Source organism: Enhydra lutris, unplaced genomic scaffold, assembly GCF_002288905.1.
Source record: "Enhydra lutris kenyoni isolate GAN:26980312 unplaced genomic scaffold, ASM228890v2 scaffoldscaffold3, whole genome shotgun sequence".
Lineage (NCBI taxonomy): Eukaryota > Metazoa > Chordata > Mammalia > Carnivora > Mustelidae > Enhydra > Enhydra lutris.
The window spans coordinates 62798767-62813115 of NW_019154087.1; the positions used below are offsets into that span (position 1 = coordinate 62798767).

The 14349-nt window shown below is 42.8% G+C and overlaps 1 protein-coding gene across 1 annotated transcript in view; it reads left to right on the plus strand.

Annotated features, from left to right (window-relative positions):
- Positions 1 to 14349, plus strand: part of LOC111155658 (glutamyl-tRNA amidotransferase subunit B) — a 102286-nt gene that overhangs the window by 76002 nt on the left and 11935 nt on the right. The window contains exon 11 of the mRNA XM_022515955.1: positions 4794 to 4872. Within this exon, the coding sequence (XP_022371663.1) occupies positions 4794 to 4872 (79 nt within the window). The remainder of the gene's footprint in view (positions 1 to 4793; positions 4873 to 14349) is intronic.

A 14349-nucleotide genomic window follows, 5' to 3' on the forward strand; every position in this document is an offset into this window, starting at 1 on the left:
AAGTCCGAGGCAGAAGGCTGTGCTTCTGTTCCACAGCTCTCCATAGTATGGGGGAGCAGAGAAGAGGGAACGCCTGTTGGCCAGAAGAAGCTAGGAAGGCTCCAGGATGCTGTTTGAGCTTTCGGAAGAGTTCTAGATCTGATCATCTTCTTCTTCTTCTTCTTCTTTTTTTTTTTTAAGGTGTTATTTATTTATTTGACAGAGATCACAGGTAGGCAGAGAGGCAGGCGGAGAGAGGAAAAAGCAGTCTCCCTGCTGAGCAGAGAGCCCAGTGCGGGGCTCTATCCCAGGACCCTGGGATCATGACCTGAGCTGAAGGCAGAGGCTTTAACCCACTGAGCCACCCAGGCGCCCCTCTAGATCTGATCTTTAAATGTATGGTGTTCCGTGTTGTTGGCTGTGATGGACTGTGTTGGCCTGGAGTCACTGAATTGTTGTCCCGGCAGAGACCTCAGACAACTTCTGGTTCAGCACTGTCCTTTAGCAGACGAGGAAGTCGAGGCCCTGACCTACGGTAAGGTGACAGACCCCAGGCTGCTCCATCTCAGTCCCCTGACTTTCAGACCAGCATCTTTATATGTCTGTCTGAGGTTAGGACTTTGTGTGTCCACCATGGTGGTAGCTGCTGACGGTGCTGAGGTTGGTAAATCAGCTTTTGGAGTATTCTTGGAGCCCCCGGTATTTCCCCTAACAATTCATAAGCACTAGAGTTTTAAGAACCCAGAGGGTACCCAGTTCTGAATAAACCTGTATGGAGTTGTTCCCAAAGCGGGAACCGGGGGCCTAAGCAACAGTTCTGCTACGCCGTTTCTGTAGAACAAGGGCTGAGGATCCAAAAGCGAGCTGTAGCAGCTCTCTTCCTACGCAGTTCAAAGAACGTTGTTGGCTCCCCCAGCCTCACCTCGGACCAAACAGTAATTAATGAACAACCGCAGCTGCTGGAGCAAACATTTCCAGCGCTGAGAACGGCAGTCGCCGCGGCGCTAGCAGTTGTCGTCTGATGGCACCAGGCAGGGGACACTCTGGAGGTCAAGCTGGCAAGAGCTGATTTTGCAAATTAGCATTCATCTTGAAAGACCTGACAGAAGACTGATGTTTGAAGGCTCCAACCAGAAAAGCTCTTGTTGAACTCAGCTTTTTAATTATTTTGAGCATGGCGCTTTGAAAGTTGTTTTTCTGTTAACTCCTTCTAAATTGCTGTTAATGACAGGTTTGATTCAGTTAAGAACATGGCAATTACAGATACCCTGAGTGGGCGCTTCACAGTGAAATTAGGCAGGTGCCACCATCCAGTTGTCCAGTCCAGTCGAGTGCCCTGAACTTCCAGGTCCACCATGGGCGGCAGTTCCTGAGGGACTCGCAACCCAGGGTGGGCTTTGAGCCAAGAGGGCCTGAAGGTGAGGGAGGAGAAGTCTGGCAGGGGTGGGGTATGTGCAGTAGCATCCAAGAGTGGGGCTGCAAGGTTTGGAGCCCATTCAAGATCGTTCTGGCAGCCCCATGAGCAAACAGTAGCTATTACCTCATAAAGCAAAACAACGAATATGTGACAGAGACTGTGTGTGGCCCAAATATTTAAGGCCCAAATATTAAGGGGCCTTAAATATTTGCCCTCCAGCACTTCCCGGAAGAAGTTTGCTGACCCCAGTTTAGAACATGTTTGGTGAGAGGTCGTTGAGCCCAGTGGTACAGAGAACTGGGCCCTGAAGAAGCAGAGGCAGTCTTGGGAACTGATGGGCTTCCCTTGCCTGCCAGCCTGAGGTGGAGGCAGAAAACCATATGGACAAGGGCCAGGAGTGCACGAGGGACAGTCAAGGAAAAGAAAGAGAATGCAGAGGTCCAAGGAGAAGGGGTTCACAAGGGGCTTTAAATGTAGCCCAGAATTGGGGTGCAGCAGATTGGGGGAAAGCGGTTATGCTTGCAACAAGCAAAGGAGATGTGATTTTTTTTTTTTTTTTTTAAATAAGAGCTTCCGTAGAGGGCTAGGATTAGTAGCCACATGGCTGTGCTCACAAGGGTAGACAGTAGCCACTAATGCCAGATGTTTATTGGTAAAGGTAAGGTTAGATTCCAGGCAGAAGCAAGTGACTCCCAAGATCACTTGAAGACATTTTCAAAATCAGGTAGATCTGAGCATTTGTGAAGGTGCATGATTAAAGCCCCAGGAGAGGAAACAAACATGCAAGTGGGATCCGGAAGAGTGGAAAGTAATGGGATTAAAAGTATGAATCAAGGGATTTGTTTGATGGAACCAGCAGGAAGAGGGCACGACAGAAAATCCTGGGTCTTGCTTCAACTGATAACCTTATGAAGTGAGAGGTGAGGGCATGTGCCAAGAAGGGAACCGGGAAGGAGATTGTCTGGAACAGGTGCTTGGGTTGGGGCACCCGCTAGGGGTGCAGGGAAACCATCGAGATGAACACAAGGAGTACTGAGCTGCAAGAGCCACCTGGGTGTCCAGGTTCCTCTGTCTTCCTGCGGGGGCTTCCTGTGTCCCATTGCAACAGAAGCAGAGAAGGTGGCCTTTTGGCATGAAACGAGCGTGGGGATTGAGATGAGCCACACATTTCTCAGATGTGGGGAGGGAACTAGGGGGTGTGGATGTAGAAGTGGCAGAGGGTCTACTCCCAGAATCCAAGCTGGGGATGGAGTCGTGATCTGAAAGAGCTCCAGGGGACTGGAGGAAGCTGGCAGGTGGGACAGATCCCTCTGTACGTACGCAGGCCTCAGGGGATTGGAGGCTGGCACACAAAAGCTTAAAGCCTCTTGATGTCAGATTCTTCTTTAGTGGAGACACATGCGCTGTCCAGAAACTAGCATTATCTGACAGTGGCAAATCAGTAGCTTGTGCTTCTGCTGCCGTTATGTTACAGATCTGATGGTTTATTTATTTCGTAGATGAGTGGGGTCTTCGCAGTCAGCCTGACAGGTACTGATCTTTGTCATCGTCTCACTCAAGGTTAGCCCTGGCATATCTGGAATTAATGTATGCAGTATACCGGATAGCTCTCCCTGTTGGTGGGAAGAGTGCTGTGACACAAATACTACTGACTGTTTGTCAGTAGTAACTAATGTGTCAAGCATTTGTGGGTACAGAAAGGTGAGTGAGAAGTCGCCAATGCTGTTGGGTCAATGGAAATACTTCATAGTGTTCCTTTATGACCTTAACTAATGAATTAAGGTCATCAGATGAAAGGCAAAGTATTTTTAGTTATGTTGTGTTCTATTTCTGTTCTTTTGTCTCCACGTCCCTGATATCATCAATTCATGTGGAAGAAGGGACCTTTTCTTTTCTGCATGCTCTAGAAATCCAGTCCAGCGCCAGTGCTTATTATGAGTTCTGCCTACCGTCTGCACTCTGATTAGCCACCGCATTTTCTAGGATTGCAGAACACCCCAGGAATACGTGTTTTTCAAACAACCTGATTCTTTATTGTCAGTAAGGTGGAAGGTTGGAAAAGGGATTTATTGGTTTATTTCCAGCTCCCTGCCCCTCTTCCTGTTGTGATTGAATAAGGGTGGTTCACAGATGTTCCAAATACCAACTTAATAACACCGGATAATCTCCAAACTTAGTTTCCACTTGGAATTACCTTTTATCCATACTTTGGGATAAACAAAGACTTTAAGAATGATGGTCTGCCTCTGTGTGTCAGCTGCTTCGAGGGAACAACCCTAATGAGACCTCACTGTACTTGAACCAGAATCCAGCAAGAAGGAGCTGGTGAACTTGCTTGCACTCACTGGGTATAGGAATTCATGGAAACTGGATGGGGGCTACGTGGCAGTTTCCTTTTTATTACCTAAGAGCTTACAAAGAAATGAATTGTGATTGATGAGAACTAAGACATAAACAGAAGGTGTTTTCACTTGGCCTTAAGCATTTCAGAAGCTTTCATTCACACTAATGTGCTATTTATAAGTCGTTCCTATCTATTTAAAACTAGTCCCCTAATGACCTCAGATAAACAGCATTTTATTAGCCTCGTTGCTCTGTGTGTTTAAAAGTAGCAAAATCACATATTTTAAAGAAGTGTGTAATTCACTGTTGTCTTTTCACTATAATCTAGGCACTCCCCCTCCCCTCCACACACTCCTACCCCCTCATGTGAATTAATGACATTTTATGGGTTTGGTTGCTCCTTGGCCTTCTTTTATCATGGGATCTTGGCAAATAAGTCACATCCTAAAAGTATGGGTATGATGGATTCTGGGCCCTTGTGTTGTGAGTCAGGAGAGGTAAACAGAGTCCCTGCAGATGCCTATAAGGCCACTTAAGGAGGGGATGGCAGTCATGGACAGTTCCCTTAAAGAAAAGCTCTTACAATTACAAAGAACTTATATTTGCATAAAAACACTCAGAAAAGTAGCTTTGTTAGCTCTTTTGTTTGAAGTAATTTTTAGGCTGATCTTGCAGTTGAAAATATTTAATTACTGGGTTGTTTTGTTTTGGGTATTTTTTTTCCTCTTGTCATGGTTCATGAATTTTGCAGCCACTCCTTTTTTTAACTAATTAAACTGAGCAGTTGTCTGTTGCTACAACTTCTGCCAAACAGCCATTATTCTTGAGTAGTAAAATAAAGAAAAACAATGCTAGTCACCGAAATGTGTTATATCCTAAAATACAAAATAAATAAATAAATAGAGCCCAGTTGGCACGTTATTTCCATTTCTGGGTGTGGGTTTAATTATTTAAACCTACAGTATCAAGTGCTTTGCTTCTCAATAACCATAAATGGGTATGCTGACAGTGTGAAATGTAAATTTATTTTCTCTCCTTTCTGGGGGGCTGCTAGTCCTGTGACACCTTCCTCACTGGCTGAGCTACTCAACCTGCTGGACCGAAAAGCCATCTCTTCCACAGCAGCTAAACAGGTATGTCCATGCTTCTTGAAGTTTTGGACTGCTCTGCTATCCCAATAAATGGTTTAGGCCAAATGCCATCTCTAAGTGCATTTCATAATTGAAGTATTAAATGCTTGCAAGTGCTGTTTTTATACTGAAAAGGTAGAAACATTTCATTTAGCAAAGGAAAAAAAAAGCCACTATGTGTGATGGAGGTAATATGCTTCTCATCCTTGCCTCGCCAGGGGGAATCGTTCCAGGCATTTGTTTATATGAAAAGCGGGCCTGCAGCTTGTGGGGACTTCAGAGCCTGGGCAAGCCCCTGCACCCCACAAGGCCAAGGTCGGGGGCGGCTTTGGCACTGCTTCCTGACCCTTTCTGGCCATTGTCAGTCCTCCGCAGCTGCCCGGCCACTACTAGGAGCTTACTGATCAGGGGTCTTCGCTGCCTGACCGCCCCCTGAAATGAGGTCAGACAGACTGCCTGTCGTTGAGCAGATGAAATTTTACACACTTGTGTGGTTTGTGCAAGCTGCGAAAACAGCAGCATTAGAGGTGGCCTCATAGGTGACAGTCATAGGTGGGTGAAAGATTTCACCCACTGAAAAGCAAGTGCCCAGAGAGACAAAGAACACCAAGGCAACAGCTTGATCTCAACTTTGGATATCGAAGCCTCAGTGCTTCAGCCAGAAACTTAATGTGACTTTAATGGTGCCTTTTGCATTTAATATTTATATACATCGACAGTCGTGGCAGGTACAAAGTGAGGCTTTGGAAAAGCAGCTGCTTTGGGGCTAATTATAAGGCACTATGGAGCTCACACCCAGCTCTGTGCAATGAAACTGGAGACAGAACCAGTAAAGGTTCTGTTTAGCCACCCCTTGAGGCTGGCGGCTGCAGGGACCTTGGCACACATAGGGAAGGTTTTGGGTTGCTTGGATGTCAGAAGAATACAGATGTTTGTTAACAGTGCTCAGTAGTCACAGGAAGATTAGATGGCCTAAGGGCAGGGAAAAAACTATGTGTATACATAAGAGCAGATGAATTGTAGCATTTGAAATGAAAAAGGGGAAAAAAATTAACCTTTTCACTCATCCTGCCCCATCAGACCAGGAAAAAGGCAGGGAAGGAAAGAAGGAGGGAGTGGGAAGGAGGAAGGAAACATAGTACAGGAATATGATTGGTTCAGTGGGAAGAAGTGGAAAATGCTAGATGCTTACAGCTGGTTCAAATATAGATGGGGACACCTTTGAATTCTGTCAACTTCCTGCATGTTTAAAGGAAGCGAGGTGAATCCTGGCTGCGGTGAGGTAACCAAACTAAAATAAAAGACTGATTAGAAAGGTATTAAACGTATACTGGTGTGAGGGAATCTCCTGTATATATTATTGCCTTGGGGGTTTTGCTCTCTTTCTTTTTCTACTTTGTTTTGTTTTTAAGAAAATCATTTACTGATTTTCTGCTGGGAAAAAAAAAGAAGGTATTCATTATAAAGATTTTAATGCAGAATAATATGAAGATCTGGGGCGCCTGGGTGGCTCAGTGGGTTAAGCCTCTGCCTTCGGCTCAGGTCATGATCTCAGGGTCCTGGGATTGAGCCCCGCATCGCATCGGGCTCTCTGCTCAGCGGGGAGCCTGCTTCCCCCTCTCTCTCTGCCTGCCTCTCTGCCTACTTGTGATCTTTCTCTCTGTCAAATAAATAAATAAAATCTTTAAAAAAAAAAAAAGAATAATATGAAGATCTTCAGATTCTGCCACCTTGAAATAACTACCATTAATACTGGGTGAACACCATGCCAGGTATCTTCCCATGCACTTGTACCAGCAGCACATGCTGCTTTGAACCTTTGTGTTCAGATGCGTTGGTTTGAGTGTATGTTTTCAAGTTTCTTTGGTTATGGACCTATAAGAATGGAATTCTGGTCATATGGTAATTGTGCATTGAACATTTTGAGGAGCTGCCTGTTTTCCAGGCAGGCTGCACCACTAACCTTCCCGCCAGTGACACATGACGGTTCCAGTTTCTCCATAGCCTCACCAGCACTTGTCTTTTTGATTGTAGTCATCCTGGTAGGTGTAAAGTGATATCTCACTGTGGACTTGAGTTGCATTTCCCTAAGGACTAACCATATTGAGCATCTTTCTGTGTCTTTTATATAAAGTATGCACTTTTTAAAAGAAAAATGTTAAAATTAGTTTTTACTGAATTTAACAAAAGAATCCATGTAGGCCTTGGGTTTGAGAAATCCTGTGAGCCAAAGGGTACTCAGGCGGAGCAGAAAGATTCTGGGCTTCCTTCCACTCCTTGGTGTTTCCCCCTGACAGAGGTTCTAGTACTGATTAGACAACCACGAATGAGGGGAAAAAATTGAACAAGTAACTGACTCCTAAGGATGACAGATTGGTAGAAAGAATCATCCTGCCCTTAGAACATTCTGAATGCCACAGAATCTCCCAGTTTATGTATAATTTATTGTTAACTCATCTCTCCGCCTTACGTCATCAGCCATTATTTTGTCCCTTACACCTTTCACTGCACCTTCCTCACGGGTGTTCAGAGGTGCTTCGGAGATTTACACACCTCATCCCTTTAGCACCCTTGGGCACCCTTGGAGCCAGGGGAGTTGAGAGATTGCTACCAGGAAGCACCCCTGTCTTGTGGTAACAGAAAGAGAAAAGGATGATTTCTCATCGTGAGCAGCCTCCTGGTAACTGTAGACAAAATCGCGTGGATTCCTGTCACAGGATCCAGTGTCCCCCGTCAGAGCGGTGGGTAGCAGCCCCCACTCCTCCCCTCCCCAAGGAGTGGGCCGTCAGAGTCACAGTTCCCCTGCAGACTGCATCTTTGGAGGCCCCAGGTGCTGGCCAGACTGCTGGCCAGCCACAGCGCCAGGGGAAATCGTGCAGAATGTGTATGTATCCCCTTTGTGCACGACTGAAATAGATGAAACAGATCCGCTGTCTCCTGGGGATGATCCAGTTAGCATTTCTGCTGGAACCAGGCCAGCTGGGGGTTCCGGAGAGACGGAGACTGAATTTTAACACGTAGGTGTGCCACTTAACCCATTTCTTCTGGTCTGCTTTGGGGTCTGCTTTAAAGAGAAATCACAAAACCCATTTATGTAAGTAGAAGATGTTCTATGTCCTGCTGTAAAATGGTTACAAATAATTTGATGTCTTCTCCTTTTTGGTGGTTCAGTTCTGTGTGCATTTTACTGTGCCCTGCTTCTCTTAGGGACTTGGGTCGTTGTTTGTGCCTTTCTAGAAGAATGACCTTTGCCAATACTTGCCTTTGAGCAGAGGGGAGCCCTCTTTTCTGTAACTGTCACAGCCGTCTCCCTGCCTTCTCCCTTAACAGGCCTTTCCTCCACACTCTGACCCTGGAAACCCCTGGGCAGGCAAGGGGCCTGCCTGCTTTCCTTCCATCCTTCCTTCCAGATGCTATAAAAATAGCACCAGGTAGAGAAACAGGGGTAGTCATTGAAGGAATGTGTGAGTTCAGTCCCCAGGGACCTGAAGGCTGAGCTTCTGCCCCATGTGTCAGAGCCGGCTCCCTAGTCAGTGTGTGATTGGGGATTCCCAGCTTGCATGACCCCATGCACTCTGTGGCCATTTAACAGATGGCCTGCACTACCCTAGGAGTCCCTTGTCACCAATGTTTGTCGTGAGTAGGCAGCAGCAGGGCCTGGGAGCTGTATGCCTAGCCAGAAACAATTGAACCGGGATAGAACATCCCAGGGTAGTGATGAAACAGACGAAAACTGAGGATTTACGCTGCAGCACAAGGCTGGTAAACACAGAGGCTGTTGTGTTTGCAGCAAGAGGGCCGGGGAGCCCTGCAGAGTCTGGCCTGGAGGCTCTCCCCACCCTCCTTCGGTGGCTCCTGCCCTGCTGGGCTTCTGCCCAGAGCACACAGTCTGGGTCTGAAACAGAAACAAGCACGGGCTGAGACAACTGGAGGCTACTGCATCGGCCCGGGGGTGCTGGGCTGCAGGGGCCCCTTAATGGATTGGGGAAGTTAATAAATAGCTGGTGTGTTCTAACTGGGCGTAGAGAGCACCCCCACACACAGGGCTCCCGTGTGTTCCGGGGGGGGGCTGCTGTCTTAGGCGTCCCTCACTCTGTACCGCCGCCCTCCTTTCTCAGGGAGCGGCCAGCTTTCTGCAGTAGAAAGTATCCATCCTAGTGCTGTCCTGCTCTTCCTCCTGAACCGTGTGGTTTGGCAGGGATCCCCGGGTTGCCTCACACCGCCTCTGTTCTGGTGCTTTTGGCGCCAGCCAGCGCAGCCCGCGTTGGAGCGGGGCGGGTCCCGCTGTGTTAGGTGCCAGGCAAAGGCTGACCCTCTGGTCCGCTGGCTCAGGTCGGCTCTGTGCGTTCTGCCAACGTGGCTGTCGCGGGCCAGAAGAAGTGATGCAGGCCCGGGAGCGGCCTCCTGTGTTTGCCAGGTGGTGCCTGCTTCCAGGCCTGGGCCGCAGGGACCATCTGTGTCTGCTGAGCTTCCCACCTCCGTTTCCTGTAGAGTTGCTGCGTAGACTCTTTGTACGCAAGTCCTTGCAGGTGATTCCATTTTGAGCCAGCGATCTGGATCCCTCTTGAGATTTCCACATTCTCTTCCTGAATGTGGACATTCTCTATGCACTTTTTTAGGTGACTGTGCAGAGAACAGTGTAAACACTGGCCAAAGTCTAAACACCTACCAGAGGGATCATTTAATTACATTATGATAAATATGCTTGATATTAAATTTGTTATTAATAGACAAAGGTAGTTCTGTAATAAGTGAAACAAAAGCAGGTCACAAACCGCCCATATGTTACAAATGCACCTGTGTTATAAAACAAAAATAAGGGAAGGAAAAACACCAAAATACATTTGTTGTATTGAGGGAATGGGAATTATAGGTGATTCCTTTTTATCATTTCTGTATTTCCTTATTTCCTACAGTGAATATGTATTGACTTTTTTTTAAAGGAAGTATAGTTGACACATAATATTGTGTTAATTTCAGGTGTACAACTTGTGATTCAAAATTCATGTACATTATAAAATAATCACCATAACTCTAATTACCATGTTACCCAAGTTATTACAGTATTGACTGTACTCACTATGCTGTACTTTGATTTGTTTTATAAGTTTATACCTCTTACATATACCTCCCTTTCATATATTACCCCGCCAACGACCATATTCTTCTCTGTATCCATGAGTCAGTTTCTGTTTTGTTTTTAAATTCCACATATAAATGAACTCATATGGTATTTTTATTTCTGACTTATTTCATTTAGTATAATACCCTCTAGGTCCATCTGTGTTGTCAAAAGTGCTGAGATTTTGTACATTTTTATGGCTGAGTAATATTCCATTGTGTACATACACCACATCTTCTTTATCCAGTCATCTGTCCATAGACACTTGGGTTGCTTGCATATCTTAGCTACTGCAAATGTGCTGCAATGAACCTAGAGGTGTATATATCTTTTTGAATAGGTGTTTTCATTTTCTTTGGATTAATAGCCAGAATATGGTAGTTCTATTTTTAGTTTTTTAAGGAACCTCCATACTGTTTCCCACAGTGGCTGCACCAGTTTACATTCCTACCAATAGTGCAGAAGAGTTCCATTTTCTCCACATCCTCGCCAACCCTTGTTTCTTTTGTTTTTTATTTTAGCCATTCTGACAGAAGGTGATATCTCATTGTGCTTTTGATGTGCATTTCCCTTAAGATTAGTGATGTTGAGCATCTTTTCATGTGCCTTCCGTGTATCTTTGGAAAAATGTCTATTTGGGTCCTCTGCCCATTTTTAATTAGATTATCTAGGGTTTTGGTTTGGTTTCGGTTTTGGTGTTGAGTTGTAGATGTTCTTAATATATTTTGGATATTAACCCCCTATAAGACATATCACTTACAAACATCTTCTCCCATTCAGCCAGTTGTCTTTTCATTTTGTTGATGGTGTCCTTCACTGTACAAAAGCTTTTTAGTTTGATGTAGTCCCGTTTGTTTATTTTTGCTTTCATGTCCCTTGTCTAAAGAGACAAATCCAAAATAACATGCTAAGACCAATGTCCAAGATTTTACTGTTTATTTTCTTTCCAGAGTTTTATGGTTTCAGGTCTTATATCTAGGTCTTTAATCAATTTGAGTTCATTTTTGTGTATGGTGTAAGAAACTGGTCCAGTATCATTCTTTTGCATGTTGCTGTTCAGTTTTCCCAACACCATTGAAGAGACTGTCTTTTTTGCATTATATTTATTACCTCCTCTGTCATAGGTCAATTGACTGTATCAGTGTGGGTTTATTTATGAGCGTTGTATTCTGTTCCATTGACCTATGTGTCCGTTTTCGTGCCAGTATCATACTGTTTTGATTATTGTAGCGTCGTGGTACAGTTTGAAGTCAGGGAACATGACATCTCCAGCTTTATTACTCTTTCTCAAGCTTGCTTTGGCTTCAGGATCTTCTGTGGTTCCATACAAATTTTAGGATTATTTTTTCTAGTTCTGTGAAAAATAACATTGGTATTTTGATGGGGATTGTATTGAATCTATAGATTGCTTTAGATAGTATGGACATTTTAACAGTATAAATTCTTGCAGTCAGTGAGCATGGAGTATCATTCCATTTATTTGTGTCATCTTTAGTTTCGTTCATCAGCGATGTACAGTTTTCACAGTACTAGTCTTTCACCTCCTTGGTTACATTTATTCCTAGGTATGTTTGATATTCTCTTTCTGGTATTTCATTTTTATAAAAATACAACCAGTTTCTGTATATTAACTTTGTATCCTGCAACTGAATTTCTTTATTCTAATAGTATTTTGGTGGAGTCATTCGGGTCTTTTCTATATAGTATCCTGTGATCTACAAATAGTAACAGTTTTACTTCTACCTTACCAATTTGGATGCCTTTTATTTATTTTTCTTATCTGATTACTAGGACTAAGCTAGGACTTGCAGCACTATGTTAATTAGATAGTGGCAAGAGTGGGCATCCTTGTCTTGTTCTTGATGTTAGAGGAAAAGCTTTCAGCTTTTACTGTTGAGTATGTTAGCTATGGGCTTGTCACATATGACCTCTATTATGTTAAAGTATGTTCCCTCTATACACACTTTGCTGTGATTCTTTATCATAAATGAATGTTGAGTTTTCTCAAAAAGTTTTTTAGCATCTTTGGAGATTATCATAGGATTTTTATCCTCATTTTGTTAATATATCATTTTGATTGATTTGTGGATGTTGAACCATCCTTGCATCCCTGGAATAAATCCCATTTGATCATGGTGTATAATCCTTTAAATGTTTTTTTATTTTTTATTATGTTCAGTTAGTCACTATATAGTACATCATTAGTTTTTGATGTAGTGTTCGAAGATTCATTAGTTGCTATATAACACCCAGTGCTCATCACAACATGTGCCCTCCTTAATGTCCATCACCTGGCCACCCCATCCTGTTTTTAAATTCAATTTGTTAATATTTTATTGAAGATTTTTACATCTTTTGTTGATCATGGACATTGGCCTTTGTTTTTTTCTTGTAGTGTCCCCAGCTTTGTTATCAAGGTAATGCTGGTCTTGTACGATGAATTTGGAAGTGTTCCTTCCTCTTCAGTTTTTTAGAATTGTTTGAGAAATACAGGTATTAACTCTTTTTTAGGTGTTTGGTAGAATTTACCTGTGAAGCTGTCTAGGCCTGGACTTTCATTTGTAAGTAATTTTTTTTTTTTTTTTTAAGATTTTTATCCATCATATCTGTGAGTGAGAGCAGAAGCAGGGAGAGCAGCAAGCAGAGAAAGAAGCAGACTTCCCCACTGAGCAGAGAGCCTGATGTGGGACTCGATCCCAGGACCCTGGGATCATGACTTGAGCTGAAGGCAGACACATAACCAACTGAGCCACCCAGTTTCCCTCTTAGGAAATTTTTGATCACTGACTCAATTTCATTGAATTTCATTGTTAGTAATTGGTATGTTCAGATTTTCTATTACTTCCTGATTCAGTCTTAAAGATTATATGTTTCTAGGAATTTATCCATTTCTTAAAGATTGTTCCGTTTGTTAGCATGTAAGTTTTCTTAGTATCTTTTGTATTTCTCTGGTATCAGTTATAACTTCTCTTTCATTTCCAAGTTTATATGGGACCTCTTTTTTTCTTCATGAGTCTGACTAAAAGTTTGCCAATTTGGCTTATCTTTTCAAAGAGACAGCTCTTGGTTTCATTGATTTTTTTTTTTTTTGTCGTGTGTGTGTGTGTGTGTGTGTGTGTGTGTGTGTGTAATTGTTTTATTTCTACTCTGATCTTTATTATTGCTTTCTTTCTACTAAGTTTGGACATTGTTTATTCTTCTTTTTCTCGTTTCTTTAAGTCTAAGAGTAAATTGTTTGAGACTTTTCTTGTTTCTTGAGGGAGGCCTGTACTGTAGTAAACTTCCCTCTTAGAACATTTGCTTGTGCTGCATTCCATAGATTTTGGAATGCTGTGTTTCCATTTTCATTTGTTTCAAAGTTGGTTTTTACTTTTAATTTCTTCTGGATTTCTTTGTTGATCCATTGTTTATTCAGTAGCATGTTGTTTAGCCTCCACAAGCTTTTGTGCTTTCCATTTTTTCTCTTGAAATCTATATCTAGTTTCACACTGTTGTGGTCAGAAAAGATGCTTGATAAAAGATGCTTGATATAATTTAAGTCCTCTTAAATTTATTGAGAACTTGTTTTGTGGCAGATGCGATCTGTCCCGGAGAGTGTTCCATGCACACTGGAAAAAAATACGTGTTCTGCTGTTCTGAGGTGGTATGCTCTGTGTTTATCTATTAAGTCCATCTAGTCTAGTATGTCATTTAAGACCACTGTTTCCTTATTGATTTTCTGTCTGGATGATCTATCCATTGACGTAAGTGAGGTGTTATAGTCCTCTACTATTATTATATAGTTGACCCTTGAACAATACAGGTTTGAATTGCACAGGTCTACTTAGACACGTATCTTTTTTCAATATATATTAGAAAGTTTTTATCTTGTAAATACAACTTTTTTCATGTTGTCTTTTCTTTTTTGTTGTAACACATGTAATGGTGTTTTGTATAAGACAGTATTGATGTGTTAGTACTGACATGATTCTTGTCAACAGACAATATTCACTTACAGTATTGATAAGTACAGTAGAGAAATGTATTTCTCATTATTTTCTTAATAACATTTTCTTCTAGTTTTTTGAAAGGATACAGTATATAATATATATAACTACAAAATACGTGTTGAGCAAGTGTTTACATGATATCAGGCTTCTGGTCTAGAGTAGGCTGTTAGTACTTAAGTTTTGGGTGAGTCAAAAGCTCTGTGTGATTTTTGACTAGACAGCAGATCAGCACCTCTAACTTCCATGCGGTTCAAGGGCCAAATGTATTACTGTTAATTACTCCCTTTATGTTACTATTTGCTTTGTATATTCAGGTCCTCCTGTATTGGGTACATCGATACAATTATTCTATCCTCCTGTTGGATTGAT